The sequence below is a fragment of the Pan paniscus genome, chromosome 19 (genome assembly GCF_029289425.2).
Source record: "Pan paniscus chromosome 19, NHGRI_mPanPan1-v2.0_pri, whole genome shotgun sequence".
NCBI lineage: Eukaryota > Metazoa > Chordata > Mammalia > Primates > Hominidae > Pan > Pan paniscus.
This window is the reverse complement of record NC_073268.2, coordinates 26148082-26162632: the sequence shown is the minus strand read 5'-3', so window position 1 is coordinate 26162632 and position 14551 is coordinate 26148082. Positions and strand designations below refer to the sequence as shown.

At 47.8% G+C, this 14551-nt stretch overlaps 1 protein-coding gene across 4 annotated transcripts in view; it reads right to left on the bottom strand.

The window, feature by feature from the left end:
- PIP4K2B (phosphatidylinositol-5-phosphate 4-kinase type 2 beta) overlaps window positions 1-13777 on the bottom strand; it is a 35974-nt gene extending 22197 nt beyond the window's left edge. Inside the window, exons 1-2 of one of the 4 annotated variants that reach the window (XM_008962136.5) lie at window positions 13466-13606; window positions 2360-2490 (exon numbers count right to left, since the gene is read on the bottom strand). Coding sequence is in view for 1 of the 4 variants with exons in the window: in XM_003809843.5 (XP_003809891.1) it covers window positions 13466-13624 (159 nt within the window). In the remaining 3 variants the exon portion in view is untranslated. Of the gene's footprint in view, window positions 1-2359; window positions 2491-6928; window positions 12490-12749; window positions 12827-13465 lie in introns of those variants that run through there. The other 3 variants (XM_003809843.5, XM_034941980.3, XM_055101283.2) reach the window with 3 other exon arrangements.
- Between the last annotated feature and the right edge of the window lie 774 nt (window positions 13778-14551).

The window sequence follows — 14551 nt, the reverse complement described above, 5'->3', positions numbered from 1 at the left end:
CACCACGCTCGGCTTTAATTATATTTCTAAGCAAAGAGCATCCTACTAATCTTTGGGGCACCACAGTGCTTGGCACCATTACTAGCATATATGGCAGATACTCAATAAATATTTGTCATATGCAATAATAAATGATCAATAGATAAATGTCTCCCAACCTAAGTGGGTATTAATTAAGGCCTTTGAATATCTTCATACAAATTGTGGGTCACTCAAGAAATTAGCTCAAGGAAGAAAAAAAGCTGGATGCGTTTGTGTGGACTTGTAACTCGTATCCCCAAGGTAATAGATTAAATTTATTTATTTATTTATTTATTTATTTATTTATTTATTTATAGACAGAGTCTCACTGTGTCGCCCAGGCTGGAGTGCAGTGGTGCGATCTCGGCTCACTGCAAACTCCGCCTCCTGGGTTCACACCATTCTCCTGCCTCAGCCTCCAGAGTAGCTGGGACTACAGGTGCCCGACACCACACCTGGCTAATTTTTTGTATTTTTAGTAGAGACGGGGTTTCACCATGTTAGCCTGGATAGTCTCGATCTCCTGAGCTTGTGATCCACCCACCTCGGCCTCCCAAAGTGCTGGGATTACAGGCGTGAGCCACTGCGCCCGGGTGTAATAGATTAAAGTGAGCAGTAGTAAATGTCTGGCCACTGCCCCACTTGGACCCTCCTGATAAAAGCAGGGCCAGGCCTGGCACAGTGGCTCATGCCTGTAATCCCAGTACTTTGGAAGGCCAAGGCAGGAGGATCACTTGAGGCCAGGAGTTCTATACCACCCTGGGCAACAGAGCAAGACCCTATCTCTAAAAAAAATAATTAAATGTGAAGCTGAGGCAGGCAGATCACCTGAGGTAAGGAGTTCAAGACCAGCCTGGCCAATATGGTGAAACCCTATCTCTACTAAAAATACAAAAAAATTAGCTGGGTGTGGTGGAAGCCACCTGTAATTCCAGCTACTCGGGAGGCTGAGGCAGGAGAATCGTTTGAACCCAGGAGGCATAAGGTACAGTGGGCCGAGATCGCGCCACTGCCTGGGCAACAAGAGTGAGACTCTGTCTCAAAAAAAAAAAAAAAAAATTAAACACATTAGCCAGGGATAGTCGTGTACACCTATCATCCTAGCTACTCAGGAGGCTGAGGTGGGAGGATTGCTTGAGGCCAGGAGTTTGAGGTTACAGTGAGCTATGATTGCGCCACTGCACTGCGCTCTAGCCTGGGCAAGAGTGAGATCTTGTCTCAAAAAAGAAAATAAAATAAAGCAGGGCCAGTTCCTGATGTCAAGTCCTGCCATACACTAAACTAGGGGAGATGGGGCAGGATGCCTTGCCTCTACTGCAAACAAACCTTCTGTCTTTCATCCCTTCAGGGAGCTGGATCCTGGACAGAGAGCTAGCTTTCCATTGGTGCAGAGATGAGGGCAGATCCTGCCCTTCCCCACCTCGAGTTTAGCCAGTTAGTGGTCTAATTAACCACAGATGTCCTCTCCCATCACAGCAGAGTATTTGACATTTGACCCTCAACCCAGTTGCCACTAATGCATTCAGGATTTACAGAGGAAACCTTAGTCCTGACTTAATGGACTGGGGGGAGGGGGCACAGCCTTGTGTCTCCCACTTTCCTTGCAAATCCTGTTATCTCAATGAGGCCCCAGGTGGCAGTGAGGGGATAACCTAGAGTCATTAGAACTCCTCCAGGAGCATAAATGGGGGAAATGGCATTTAATTTGCTGCTCCTTTTATGTTCCAAACCTTTTTTATTTAGAAATGTCAGAGAATGGAGGAAGTTCAAGTTAATGCAGTAACTGGGCTGGGGAACCATATCTTCCTAGAGTTGGGAAAAAACCCAATTTACTCATGGAGAAATGAAGGAAGCCATAGGAATGCATGTGCTTCGAGAGGGATGCTGGGGGCAGGGTAGTTTATAAGTTGGCAGTGGAGCAGACACTAGGTAAACTGCTGGCAAAAACTGGCATAGACACAAGAGTGTATCCTGTATAATTCCATTTATATGAAATTCTACGACAGGCATCTATAATGAGAGAAATGAGATGAGTTGCCTGGCCAGGGGGCGGGGGGTGCTGAGTGTAAAGGGACATGAGAAGTGTGATTCTACAGTGACAGAAATGTTTTATATGTTGTTTGGGGTGATGGTTACATGAGCAAATACATTTGCTGAAATTCATCAAATTGTATACTTAAAATACGCACACTTATTATACATAAATTATTCCTCAATAAAGTTGATTTTTAAATTCCCAGCATCAAGCTCTGTGATACCCTTCATTGGCTAGACCCTCCCAATAGCCAAAAAAAACCCCAGAAGAGTCATGCCAGTTCCTATTCCAGGGGGTGCTCACAAGAGAATGTGACTGTCAAATCTGTGCCTACAGAGGAAACCATTCCACTTCTTTGTTTTTCTGCCAACAGAAACAATTCGTGGTGGCTGTCCCATTTCCTTTTTCCCGGCATATCAAGCCTGGCTCCGAGACTTAAAGGGAAAACAGAGACAAAGAGTTCAGGGCTCGGCTGGGCGCAGTGGCTCACGCCTATAATCCCAACACTTTGGGAGGCCGAGGGGGACGGATCACGAGGTCAGGAGATCGAGTCTTGCTCTGTTGCCCAGGCTGGAGTGCAGTGGCAGAATCTCCGCTCACTGCAACCTCTGCCTCCTGGGTTCAAGCGATTCTCCTGCCTCAGTCTCCTGAGTAGCTGGGATTACAGGAACATGTCACCATGCCCTGCTAATTTTTGTATTTTTAGTAAAGATGGGGTTTCACCATGTTGGTCAGGCTGGTCTTGAACTCCTGACCTCGTGATCTGCCTGCCTCAGCCTCCCAAAATGCTGGGATTACAGATGTGAGCTACCGCACCTGGCCCAGCCTAGGAAATTTTTAACTCAGCTAACATTGGTGAACAATCCATATCTCAACTAGGGGAGACTTACCCTTCATTTCTACTAGGCCACATGTAGATGATTCACTGTAGGGATTAGCCATATTATTATTATTTTTTTAGTTGTGTGAAATTTTATATCCCAGAGAGTTCTATTCCATTTCAATTGAACTGTTCCTATTGAAATATCTACTACGTGCTTCATTCTGTTAGGTAGGTGTGTGGGAGGAGGAGAACACAAGGGGAGAAAGTGTTGTACACGCAAAAGAAACAGGAGGCTTATAATCTCATCAGGGAGATGAAAAAAAACCCTGACACACTCAAAGTCAAAGCAGTATGCAATTAAGTGAGAATCCAGGGATACAGACATCAAGAACAGCAGAGGCTCAGGGAAGGATGAGGCTAGCATGGCCAGAGGGTCAGGCTCCCAGTCCTCATACATCAGGCCAGAAACAAGGCACCTAATGCCTCTCCTGGTATTGCACCAAGAGCACTTGACATTAGGAGAATCTACAAGATCATGCTACACTCCTGCTTAGAAATCTTCCATGGCTGCTCCTCTCAACCTCAGGGTAAAGTTTTAACTGCTTAGCCTGGCATTCAAGGCCTTTCCTAATCTGGCTCAGACTGCCAATTTTTTTTTTTTTTTTTTTTTTTGAGATAGAGCTTTGCTCTGGTTTCCCAGGCTGGAGTGCAATGGCGTGCTCACCGCAACTTCCGCCTCCCAGGTTCAAGCAATTCTCCTGCCTCAGCCTCCTGAGTAGCTCGGATTATAGGCATGCACCACCATGCCAGCTAATTTTGTATTTTTAGTAGAGATGGGGTTTCTCCATGTTGGCCAGGCTGGTCTCGAACTCCCGACCTTAGGAGATCCACCTGCCTCGGCCTCCCAAAGTGCTAGGATTACAGGCGTGAGCCACCGCGCCCAGCCAGACTGCCAAATTTCTATTCAATTTACTTCTACTCAGTGTATCAAGGGCCTTACTATATGCTAGGAGCTGGGGATACAAAACCAAAAAGACATCTCCAGAGCTGGGCGTGGTGGCTCATGCCTATAATTCCAGCACTTTGGGGGGCCACGGCAGGCGGATCACTTGAGACCAGGAGTTCAAGCCCAGACTGGCCAATATGGCAAAACCCCAACTCTACTAAAAATACAAAAATTAGCCAGTCGTGGTGGCGTGTGCCTGTAGTCCCAGCTACTCGGGAAGCTGAGGCAGGATTGCTTGAACCCAGGAGGCAGAGGTTGCAGTGAGCTGAGATTGTGCCCCTGCACTCCAGCCTGGGTGACAGAACAAGATTCTGTCTCAAAAAAAAAAGTAAGTATTGATTCTGCATGGAAGTGAGAGGGGGATGGTTGCTAGAGGAAGCTACAGAGAAACACACTTGAGTAAGGCCTAGGATGGACGTTCTCCCAAAAATGAAAGGAAGGAAATCCCAGGCCATAGGAAGTCAGAATCAAGCCTGAGTTGTGAAAGTACACTGCCCATTTTAGAAATGGTGAGTGCGTCTGCAGGGACGGGTCCGGGGACAGAAGGCAGCATCATAGGATGGAAATAATAAGTGGAGGGAGGTAATACAGAAAGATAGGTCATCAGTCTAGCACATTAATAAATATTGTATAAATATCGTATTAATATTTATTATTGTATAATAAATAGAATAGGTGCTTCTATTTATTGAATGCCTGTAAGTGGCCAGTGCTTTATACCAATATACATCACAAATAAATAATATATATTCTATTCTAAGGTATCACTTGTAATACTTAACAGTCACGTAAAGTAATACTAATTTGACTTTGGAAGAAAAGAAGTTCAGAGAAAAGGGTACCTTTCTGAAAGTCACACAGACAGTATGTGCAGTCAGGATTTGATCCCAGGCCGGTCTGGTGCCAAAACCTGGGCTCTTTATGCTGTGCTGTGTAATCCTCCCTATGGCTGGCTACCTTGCCTAAGGTAGAATTTTCCCTTCCTTGTCTCTATCCTAATACCACCGCAAGGAAGTATGATGCTCACTTTACAGGATATGAAAATGAAGCTCAGTGAAAAAAAATTACTGCTACAAAGCATACTAGTAGTAAGGGGCAAGAGTCTGGGTTTGAACTTAAGTTTGTCCACAATACGATAAATTTGGACTTGACTATAAAGACAATGGGACACTCTCTGGTTTAAGTCTGGGAAGCCACACAATCAGATGAGTGATACAGAAAGGTAATTCTGGGATAAAGTAAGGATTGGAAAAGGGAAAGAAAAAAAGCAGCAAGACCATTTATGGGGCCAATACGATAGTTCAGGTGACAGACAATAAAACAGGCAGTAGGAACAGAAGAAGGGACAAAGCTAAGATGTTCATCTAAATGACACTTCCTCTGGGAGAGGTTTTTTTGTCTCACCCAGGTTGAATTAACTACTTCCGTCTCTGTGCATCTTTATGTCCTAAATATTACATGTACTTAAGTAATTACTTGTCTACATATCTGGTTTCTCGACTAGTCTGTGAGTACCTTGAAGGAAGAGACTCTATCTTACCCATTTGTGTGTCCCCGGCACAATGACTGGCACATAGTAGTTGTTTGGAGGAATGTGTGGATAGAAAAAAGGAGGGAGTTGAGAACTGAAGGATGGCTAACACTGGGATAAATGAAGAAAAAAAAATGGCAAGACTGGTGTGCCTGTGACATTAGGCTCATGGTCTGGAGGATGGGCTAGGTTAAGGTGAGCTACTGAAGCTATGACCAGACTGTAGAGTCTTAAATGCCAGGGAGAGAAGAATAAACTTTATCTGGTAGATAAAAGGGAGTGTAGTACTAAAGGTTTTGAAGCACAGAGGCTCCTAAAGCAATGTTTTAGGAAGATATGCCTTTCCTTTTCTATCTCTAGCACACTGGGCCAGACTCTTTCCCCTCCAGGAGGAGTGCACTTGTGGAATACCAACGCATTCAAATACCACGCTAAATACAACTTAATAGGAAGGTAAGTCTGTTGTATCTCAGGTCACTTAAGTGGTTTTTGGAATATCCACATGATTAATTCCATGAGCCATCAGCATAAATAATGAGGGGGCTAACCAAGCTCAGTGAGAAACAATTTAAGAGCAATGAGTTGGCCAGCGCAGTGGCTCATGCCTGCAATTCCAGCACTTTGGGAGGCCGAGGCGGGCGGATCATGAGGTCAGGAGATCAAGACCATCCTGGCTAACACAGTGAAACCCCGTCTCTACTAAAAAAAAATACAAAAAAAAATTAGCGGAGCATGATGGCGGGCACCTGTAGTCCCAGCTACTCGGGAGACTGAGGCAGGAGAATGGCATGAACCCACAAGGCAGAGCTTGCAGTGAGCCGAGTTCATGCCACTGTGCTCCAGCCTGGGTGACAGAACCAGACTCCGTCTCAAAAGAAAAAAAAAAAGCAATGAGTTCACTCTATGCTGATCCACTGGAGATGAAAATTCCTTGATTGATTGATTGATTGATTGAGACAGGGTCTCACTTCCATAGGCCAGGCTAGAGTGCAGTGGTATGATCTCAGCTCACTGCAGCCTCAACTTCCTGAGCTGAGGTGATTCTCCCATCTCAGCCTCCCTAGTAGATGGGACTACAGGTGTGCCATCATACCCAGCTAATTTTATTTCTAGTAGAGACAAGTTTTCGCCATGTTGCCCAGGCTGGTTTCAAAGCCCTGGGCTCAAGCAATCCATCCACCTCAGTCTCTCAAAGTGAGAGGTATGATTCTGTTGTACATATACAACAGAATACTATTCAGCCTTTAAAAAAAGAAGAAAATTCTGCAATATGCAACATGGAGATGAAAATTCAGCAGCTAGCTCTAGTCTGGTGAACTTGTGTGTCCAGAAGCCTCCACTTCCCTGTGCAACCTTCATAAGAATTGTTACCTAGGATGCCTGGACTAGGCATGCAGGTTTCCTGACATGTTCCAGTCCTCTGCTGTCGGTTCAGCAGTGGGCTGGCCACCACCAGCAATCACTTGTTACCTGCCACCATCAGAAAACATGACATGCTAGAAATACACTCACAGGACCGAGGAGGTCCAAAGCAAGAACTGCAACTCCAGAGAGGAAGAGAGGGCCACAGGAGCCAATAAATCTACTGGTGTTTACTCCTCCTTTCCATATCTTGCTTTCTCCTTCTCCTGCTGTTTGAGTCCCACTGCTCCCTGTGAGGTGGGAAGGCCTGCTAAAAGAAACTTCATTCAAAGGCCTGAGTAGGAATGTTCTCTAAAGTTTTTTTTTTTTTTTGAAACGGAGTCTCACTCTGTCGCCCAGGCTGGAGTGCAATGGCGCGATCTCTGCTCACTGCAACCTCCGCCTCCCGGATTCAAGCCATTCTCCTGCCTCAGCCTCTTGGGTAGATGGGATTACAGGCACACGCCACCACACCCGGCAAATTTTTGTATTTTTAGTAGAGACAGGGTTTCGCCATGTTGGCCAGGCTGGTGTCAAACTCCTGACCTCAAGTGATCCGCCTGCCTCGGCCTCCCAAAGTGCTGGGATCACAGGCGTAAGCCACTGCTCCCAGCCTTCTCTGAAGATTTTTTCTTTTTTTTTTTTTTTTGAGATGGAGTTTTGCTCGTCACCCAGGCTGGAGTGCAATGCCGCCATCTTGGCTCAATGCAACCGCCATCTCCCAGGTTCAAGTGATTCTCCTGCCTCAGCCTCCCGAGTAGCTGGGATTACAGGCATGCGCCACCATGCCCGACTAATTTTTGTATTTTTAGTAGAGACGGGGTTTCACCATGTTGGCCAGGCTGGTCTTGAACTCCTGACCTCAGGTGATCCGCCCACCTTGGCCTCCCTAACTGCTGGGATTACAGGCATGAGCCACCATGCCGGCCCCTCTGAAGATTTTTAAAGCAGTAGGGCAAGATAAAAAGACAGGTAAAGGAGGTCAGTGGCTCACGCCTGTAATCCTAGCACTTTGGAAGACCGAGGTGGGCAAATCGCTTGAGCCCAGGATTTCGAGACCAGCCTGGGCAACATGGCAAAACCCCGACTCTTCAAAAAATACAAGTATTAGTCGGGTGTGGTGGCATGTGCCCGTAGTCCCAGCTACTCGGGTGGCTAAGGCAGGAGAATCACCTGAGCGTGGGGAGGTAGGGGCTTCATTGAGCCGTGATTGTGCCACTGCACTTCAGCCTGTGCAAGAGCGCGAGACCCTGCCTCAAAAAAAACAAAACAAAAAAAAAACAAGAAAGAAAGAAAATGTATGGACAGAACAGAACAGGGGTGGAATGTAGGAGAGAAATTGAGCAGACTAAAGAATAAATCTGTCCCTCACACCATACCCAAAAGTGAATTCAAAATGGATTACAGACTTAAATGTAAGAACTAAAACTATACATACTCCAGCACTATTCACAAGAGCTAAGGTGTGAAAACAAATCCATGAACAGATGATAAAGAAAATGTGGTATACATATACAACAGAATACTATTCAGCCTTAATGAAAGAAGGAAATTCTGCTATGTGCAACATGGATGAACCTTGAGCACCTTACGCTAAGTGAGATCAGCTAGTCGCAGAAAAACATGTATTGCATGATTCTCCTTATATAAGGTTTCAAAACAGTCGAATTCATAGAAACAAAGAGTAGAATGGTGGTTGCCAGGGGCTGGGGGCGGGGGAAATGGGGAGTTAATTGGTAGGCATAAAGTTTCATTCAAGCGAGATGAATACGCTCTAGAGAGCTGCACTATGACACTGTTCCCATGGTCATCAATAACATAATCGTACACTTAAAATTTTGTCATGAGAGTACATCTTATGTTAAATGTTCTGACCACAATAAAATTAAAAAAAAAAAAAGAAGAAGAAGAAAGAAAGAGCTAAAACTCTAGTTGGGAGGATTGCTTGAGGCCAGAAGTTTGAGAACAACCTGGGCAATACAGAGAGACCCCAATTCATTAAAAAAAAAAAAAAAAAAAAAAAAAGAGCTAGAACTATAAAACTTTTAGAAGAAAACAAAGGAGTAAATCTTCATGACCTTGGGTTAGGCAATGTCTTCTTAGATATAACACCAAAAGCACACACAACAACAACAAAAAAGATAAACTGGACTTTATTAAAGTTAAAAACTTGAACTTCAAAAGATACCATAAGAAAAATGAAAAAGGCAGGCCAGGTGCAGTGGCTCACGCCTGTAATCCCACCACTTTGGGAGGCCGAGGCGGGGGGATTGCTTGAGGCCAGGAGTTCGAGACCAGTCTGGCCAACATGGCAAAACCCTGTCTCTACTAAAAATACAAAAATTAGCCTGGTGTGGTGGCGGGCACCTGTAATCCCAGTTACTCAGGAGGCTGAGGCAGGAGAATCGCTTGAACCCGGGAGGCAGAGGTTGCAGTGAGCCAAGATCGCACCGTTGCACTCCAGCCAGGGCGACAGAGCAAAACTCCATCTCAAAAAAAAAAAAAAAAGAAAAGAAAAATGAAAAAGACAACTCAATGAATAGGATAAAATATTTGCAAATCATATATCTGATAAGGGACCTGTATCTAGAATATAAAAAGAATTCTTGTAACTCAATAATAAGAAGATAACCCAATTTAATAATGGGCAAAAAGATTTTTGTAAATGGGCAAAAAATTTAATAGACATTCTCCAAAGAAAAGATACCAATGAAGGCTGGGGATGTGGCTCATGCCTGCAATCCCAGTCCTTTGGGAGGCCAAGGCAGGAGGACCACTTGAGGCCAGGAGTTCAGGACCAGCCTCGGCAACAAAGCGAGACCCTGTCTCTACAACAACAACAAAAAGAAAATGTACAGGCCAGGCACAGTGGCTCACGCCTGTAATCCCAGCACTCTGGGAAGCCAAGGCAGGTGGATCACCTGAGGTTAGGAGTTTGAGATCAGCCTGGACAACATGGTAAAACTCCATATCTACTAAGAATACAAAAGCTAGCTGGGTGTGGTGGCAGGCACCTGTAATCCGAGGTACTTGGGAGGCTGAGGCAGGACAATCGCTTGAACCCAGGAGGCGGAGGTTACAGTGAACTGAGATTGTGGCACTAAACTCCAGCCTGGGCGACAGAGCAAGACTCTGTCTCAAGAAAAAAAAAAAAAGAAAAGAATATGTACAAATGGCCAGTAAGTACATGAAAAAATGCTCAACATCATTAGTTATCACAGAAATGCCAATCAAAGTCACAATGAGGCCGGGTGCGATGGCTCATGCCTGTAATCCCAGCACTTTGGGAGGCCAAGGCAGGTGGATCACCTGAGATCAGGAGTTTGAGACCAGCCTGGCCGACATGGTGAAACCTCGTCTCTACTAAAATTAAAAAATTAGCCACGTGTGGTGGCAGGTGTCTGTAATCCCAGCTACTGAGGAGGCTGAAGCAGGAGAATTGCTTGAACCCGGGAGGTGAAGGTTGCGGTGAGCCGAGATTGCACCACTGCACTCCAGCCTGGGTGACGGAGTGAGACTCCATCACAAAAACAAACAAACAAACAAAAATCACAATGAGATACGAATTCACACCCAACAGAATGGCTTTAATAACTTAAAAAAGACAATAACAAGTGTTGACAAGGATGCAGATACTGGAACTCTTATACACTGCTGGTAGACACGTAAAATGGTACAGCCACTTTACAGAACAGTTTGGCAGTTTCTCAAATGGTTAAATACAGAGTCACCATCAACTGCTCCTGCTCCTCTGATCCCTGTGGTAAGGCTTCACACATACCTGGTTCTTAAAATGGCCAACAAGTATCAAGTCAGGTCTACCTCCCATGGTCTCCATGCTCCTCTCTGAGGCCATCTCTTCCCTAATTCCAAAACCTCGGAACTGTATTTCATCCACTAAAACACTGGTTTTTGCTCTTCACTAGTTCTTCCCTGACAGGTGAAAGTCTTCTGATTTTTCTCCTCGTTTCCTACACATTCTTCCTCCACAAAATCCATGGGCTCTTGTCCATGAGAGCAGCTCCTGTGACAACACCAAGTTCAAAGTCCTCTCTTTTTCCACCTAGAAGTAAACTAATCACCTCATGAAAGGGTAACTAACTTCTGCTGTAGATAAAGACATATCCATCCTTCCTATCTGAAACACCATTAGCCACAGACCAGCATGCCTAAATGCCTAAACAGGTGAGAAACTAAAGAAAAGGTGGTATCTGAAATCTCAGATGACAAAATGTTACAAAGTAGGCTTTTTTTGAAGGGAGGAAATCTCCAAAAAAGTGCAGCACTCCACCGAGGGCAATGTGGTCCTGATCCCTTAGACGAGTGCAAGATTACACTCTTCTTCTAGGCAGATGTCTCAGTTCCCAAATGGGGACACTGAAGTATCAGACCTTACTGCAGACCAGGATGAAGCAATAAAACTTAGGACTAACTGGCCTCTGAAGCTTAGCCTGTCCAGGGCAGTGGTGGGAAGTTCCCATGAGATGCCTGTTCATTATGTCCAGAGGCACGGATCTTGCTTAAAGTCAATGCCTTTCCAACTAGCCCCTCAAACATTCAACTTAAAGTTAGCAAAGAAAAAAGATGACCACTTTGTCCAACAGAGTAGGACTCACAGGACTCCTGACTCGTGATACCTAACCATCAGCTACTGAGAAACTTCATAACCACATATGGACAGACTCATGCCTGCCTATCGGAACACCATGCATCACACACACTCCCAGGACCTGACATGCATAGGCATATAACCCAGAGCATACATTCACCTTCTCTAACCGGACTATACTTCCCATCTATCCTGAGACTTGGCTGAGGGAGAGGAAAAGAAACAGGAGGCAAAGAAAACAAGACCAGCCACTCAGGCACCACCCTTGGCCGATACAGTCCCATGGTGCTAGACAATAAGCGACATCTCTTGCTGTAACCACAGGCAAGCTAATCCTCCACCTGAGGCCTCCTTTTCTTCATGTGTAAAATAAGGGACCCAAGGTTCCTTGCAGCTAGCTGTAATACTCCTGACTCTCAGGCCTCTACCAGTTCTCTACAGACAGGTTGCTTTCTGTGAGAAACAGAACCAGCAGAGAGAGGCCTGGTAGAGTGAGAAGCAGGATGCAGAACAAAATCAAGGATTGACTTCCAGAAAGGGACATGGGGTTCATATTCTGATCACCCAGTTTCCCTAGAAATGTTGTCAGATGACCCCTGGGACAGCAGGAAGACCGAGTAACAAACTGGGCTGGATTGTTGGCCCGAAGCAGCTCCTAGAGGTCTGGGCATTATACCACTGGTACTCGCTATCCTGGCAGGACCCTCACTAACACCAGTGATGACAGTGAAAACAGTAACCTGCCCAAGACCAAGAAACCACAGAGACCTCAATTTACACATGCACTTTCCTAAATGACAGGTCAAGATCTAAAACCCTAGCTCAGATTACGGTTCATCGATCTCCACCCAAAGGCACCTTCAGCTCCTCTGCCAAAGCAATGCAAAGTCTTGCTGGCCCTCTTTGTCATCGCTTGGTCTTGTGAGCAATTTCAAGCACTCACAAGTGAACCTAAAGAACTGAAATCCACAGGAAACCCAAGCTTGATCCTCCTTATTCCAAAATTCTAGTTAGTGAAGTTGGTGTTTCGGGTCCTTTTACTTCCTCTGCTCATTCCTAGTGTGGGGATTCATAAAGAAATGGTCAGAAGGCAAAGAGCAAGTGGTTGGAAGAGGGAGAAGAAAGACCCTGAACAAACACCACATAAACAGTCTTCCAGCTTAAACTGTCAGGATCCAACTCCCTGGCAGGGGCTGTTGAACAATCTCAAAGCACCCTAAGGACCCAGGGGACCTATCTCTCCTATCTAGGACCATAATCACTATGCATCATCACAACATTGCAGCCACACAACAGATAAGTCAACATCTTTAAAATGATCACCTTCAAAAACTATGGGAAGACATATTATTTCTACTATGAATAGTCCCTCCTTATAACCAGGCATCCTCTTCTCTCAAATGGTTAATAGCCATTCTTTCTTCTCCCTAACCCAGAGAGACCCAGGTGAAGTGTCTGGTTCAAGGAAGCCTGTGCTTCTCCAGTTGATACATCTTGTTCAAGAGGGAAAAAAAAGGAAACCCAGGGTGGAGTTCTACATTCAAAGGTAAGGAGGCCTGGAGGATGGGAGAATTTGAGCAGCCACAACAACCAAACGATCAGAAAGAGAGGACTATTTGGGCAGACCACTGCTACTTGACAGAGCTGGCAGCCGGCTGTAAGGAACAAGGGGGAATATACACCCTCACAAACAGGATGAGGGGGGAGGAGGAGAAGCAGGGATGAAAGCGACTACACTGCACTCAGGCCTTGCCTTTGCGCTCCATGGGCTGCCCCAAGCGAGCACGCCACACGCAGGAAGCCAGAAGGGCTGGAGGGAAGGGGAGGTGGCGACGGCAGACCACAGACACCAGGCCTCGCGTGGCGTGCGGGGAGTGCACACGGGGCCGAACGGCGTGCAAGGGTGGGGTGGGCGTGCAAGTGGCTTGGCGAGGGGTGGCAGGCGTCACCGGCAGGGCCTGCGGGGCAAGGGCCCAGGGCTGCAGGGGGCGTGGGAGCGCGCGGGGCCGCGCTCAGAGGGGCGCGCAGGAGCTGGTTACCGTGTGGTTCACCCCCCACATCAGGACGCTGAGGATCGGCTCGCTGGCCCGGAATAGCTTCACTTTCTGGCACACGAAATGCTTCTTCTTGGTCTTGGTCTTGCTGGCGCTGAGCGGCGCCACCGCCACCGCCGTGGTGCTGGTGCAGTTGGACGACATGCCCGGGGCGGCGGCGGCGGCGGCGGCGGCGAAAGAGGGGGGCGGCGGAGACAGCGCACAAGCCAGCGGCCTCAGGCCTCCCCCGGACCGATCCCCACCCCCGCTCCCTTACCGCGCCATGGTCGCGCCCGTCCCGTTACCTCCCACCCCGCCCCGGTGGTTCCGTCCGCCCCACGCCCCGCCCTCCCGCCCCGCCCCGGGGAGCCCGCCGGCCCGCTCCGCACCCCGCCCCCGGGCGGTGCAGCCGCCCTGCAGTCCCCTGGCCCCGTCCTCCCCGTCCGCGTGGTACGGCCCGTCCCGGGGAGGCAGCGGCCGCCCCGCCCGCCCCTCCTCCCCGGGCCTGACAGAAACCCGCCTGGCCTCCGAACGCCTCGGGGCCCCGCGCCAGAGCCGGAAGGGGAGGAGGGCTGGGCAGGCGTCGCTGTGGACCGCGGGAGGGGCTCCCCGCCCGGGCCCCCCAACGCCAGGGTTTGGCTCTTTCCCGCAACCCGAATGCCAAGATGGCGGCGACGCCACCGCTCCGGAAGGGAAGGAGGGACGGGAATGCGAGGAGGGCGGGACGTACCATGCCCACCCCGGGGGAGAGGAGGGACGCAGCAAGGGGAAGAGAAAGTCCAGCCTAGAAAGCCAAGGAACGCCCCCTCGCTCCACCTAAGCGTGGATCTGCCCACTCTGCTGGGCCCCGGGCGCGCTCCACCCGCGGGGCACGCCCCTTGCCCCCAGGGCCAATGAGAGAAGCAGGCCAGGAACACTGGTTTTTATGAATGGGCCCCGCGCCCACCCACCTGCTGCCTGTTCTCCCCGCAAAGGGTCAGAGCTCAGAGGCCGCCAGCACCTTCAGACACCTATCCCACTAATCGTCTTACTCTGGCTCAATTCGTAAAATCTTTGAGTAAACTGCCCCACGCTTTGTTACATAATTCTCAG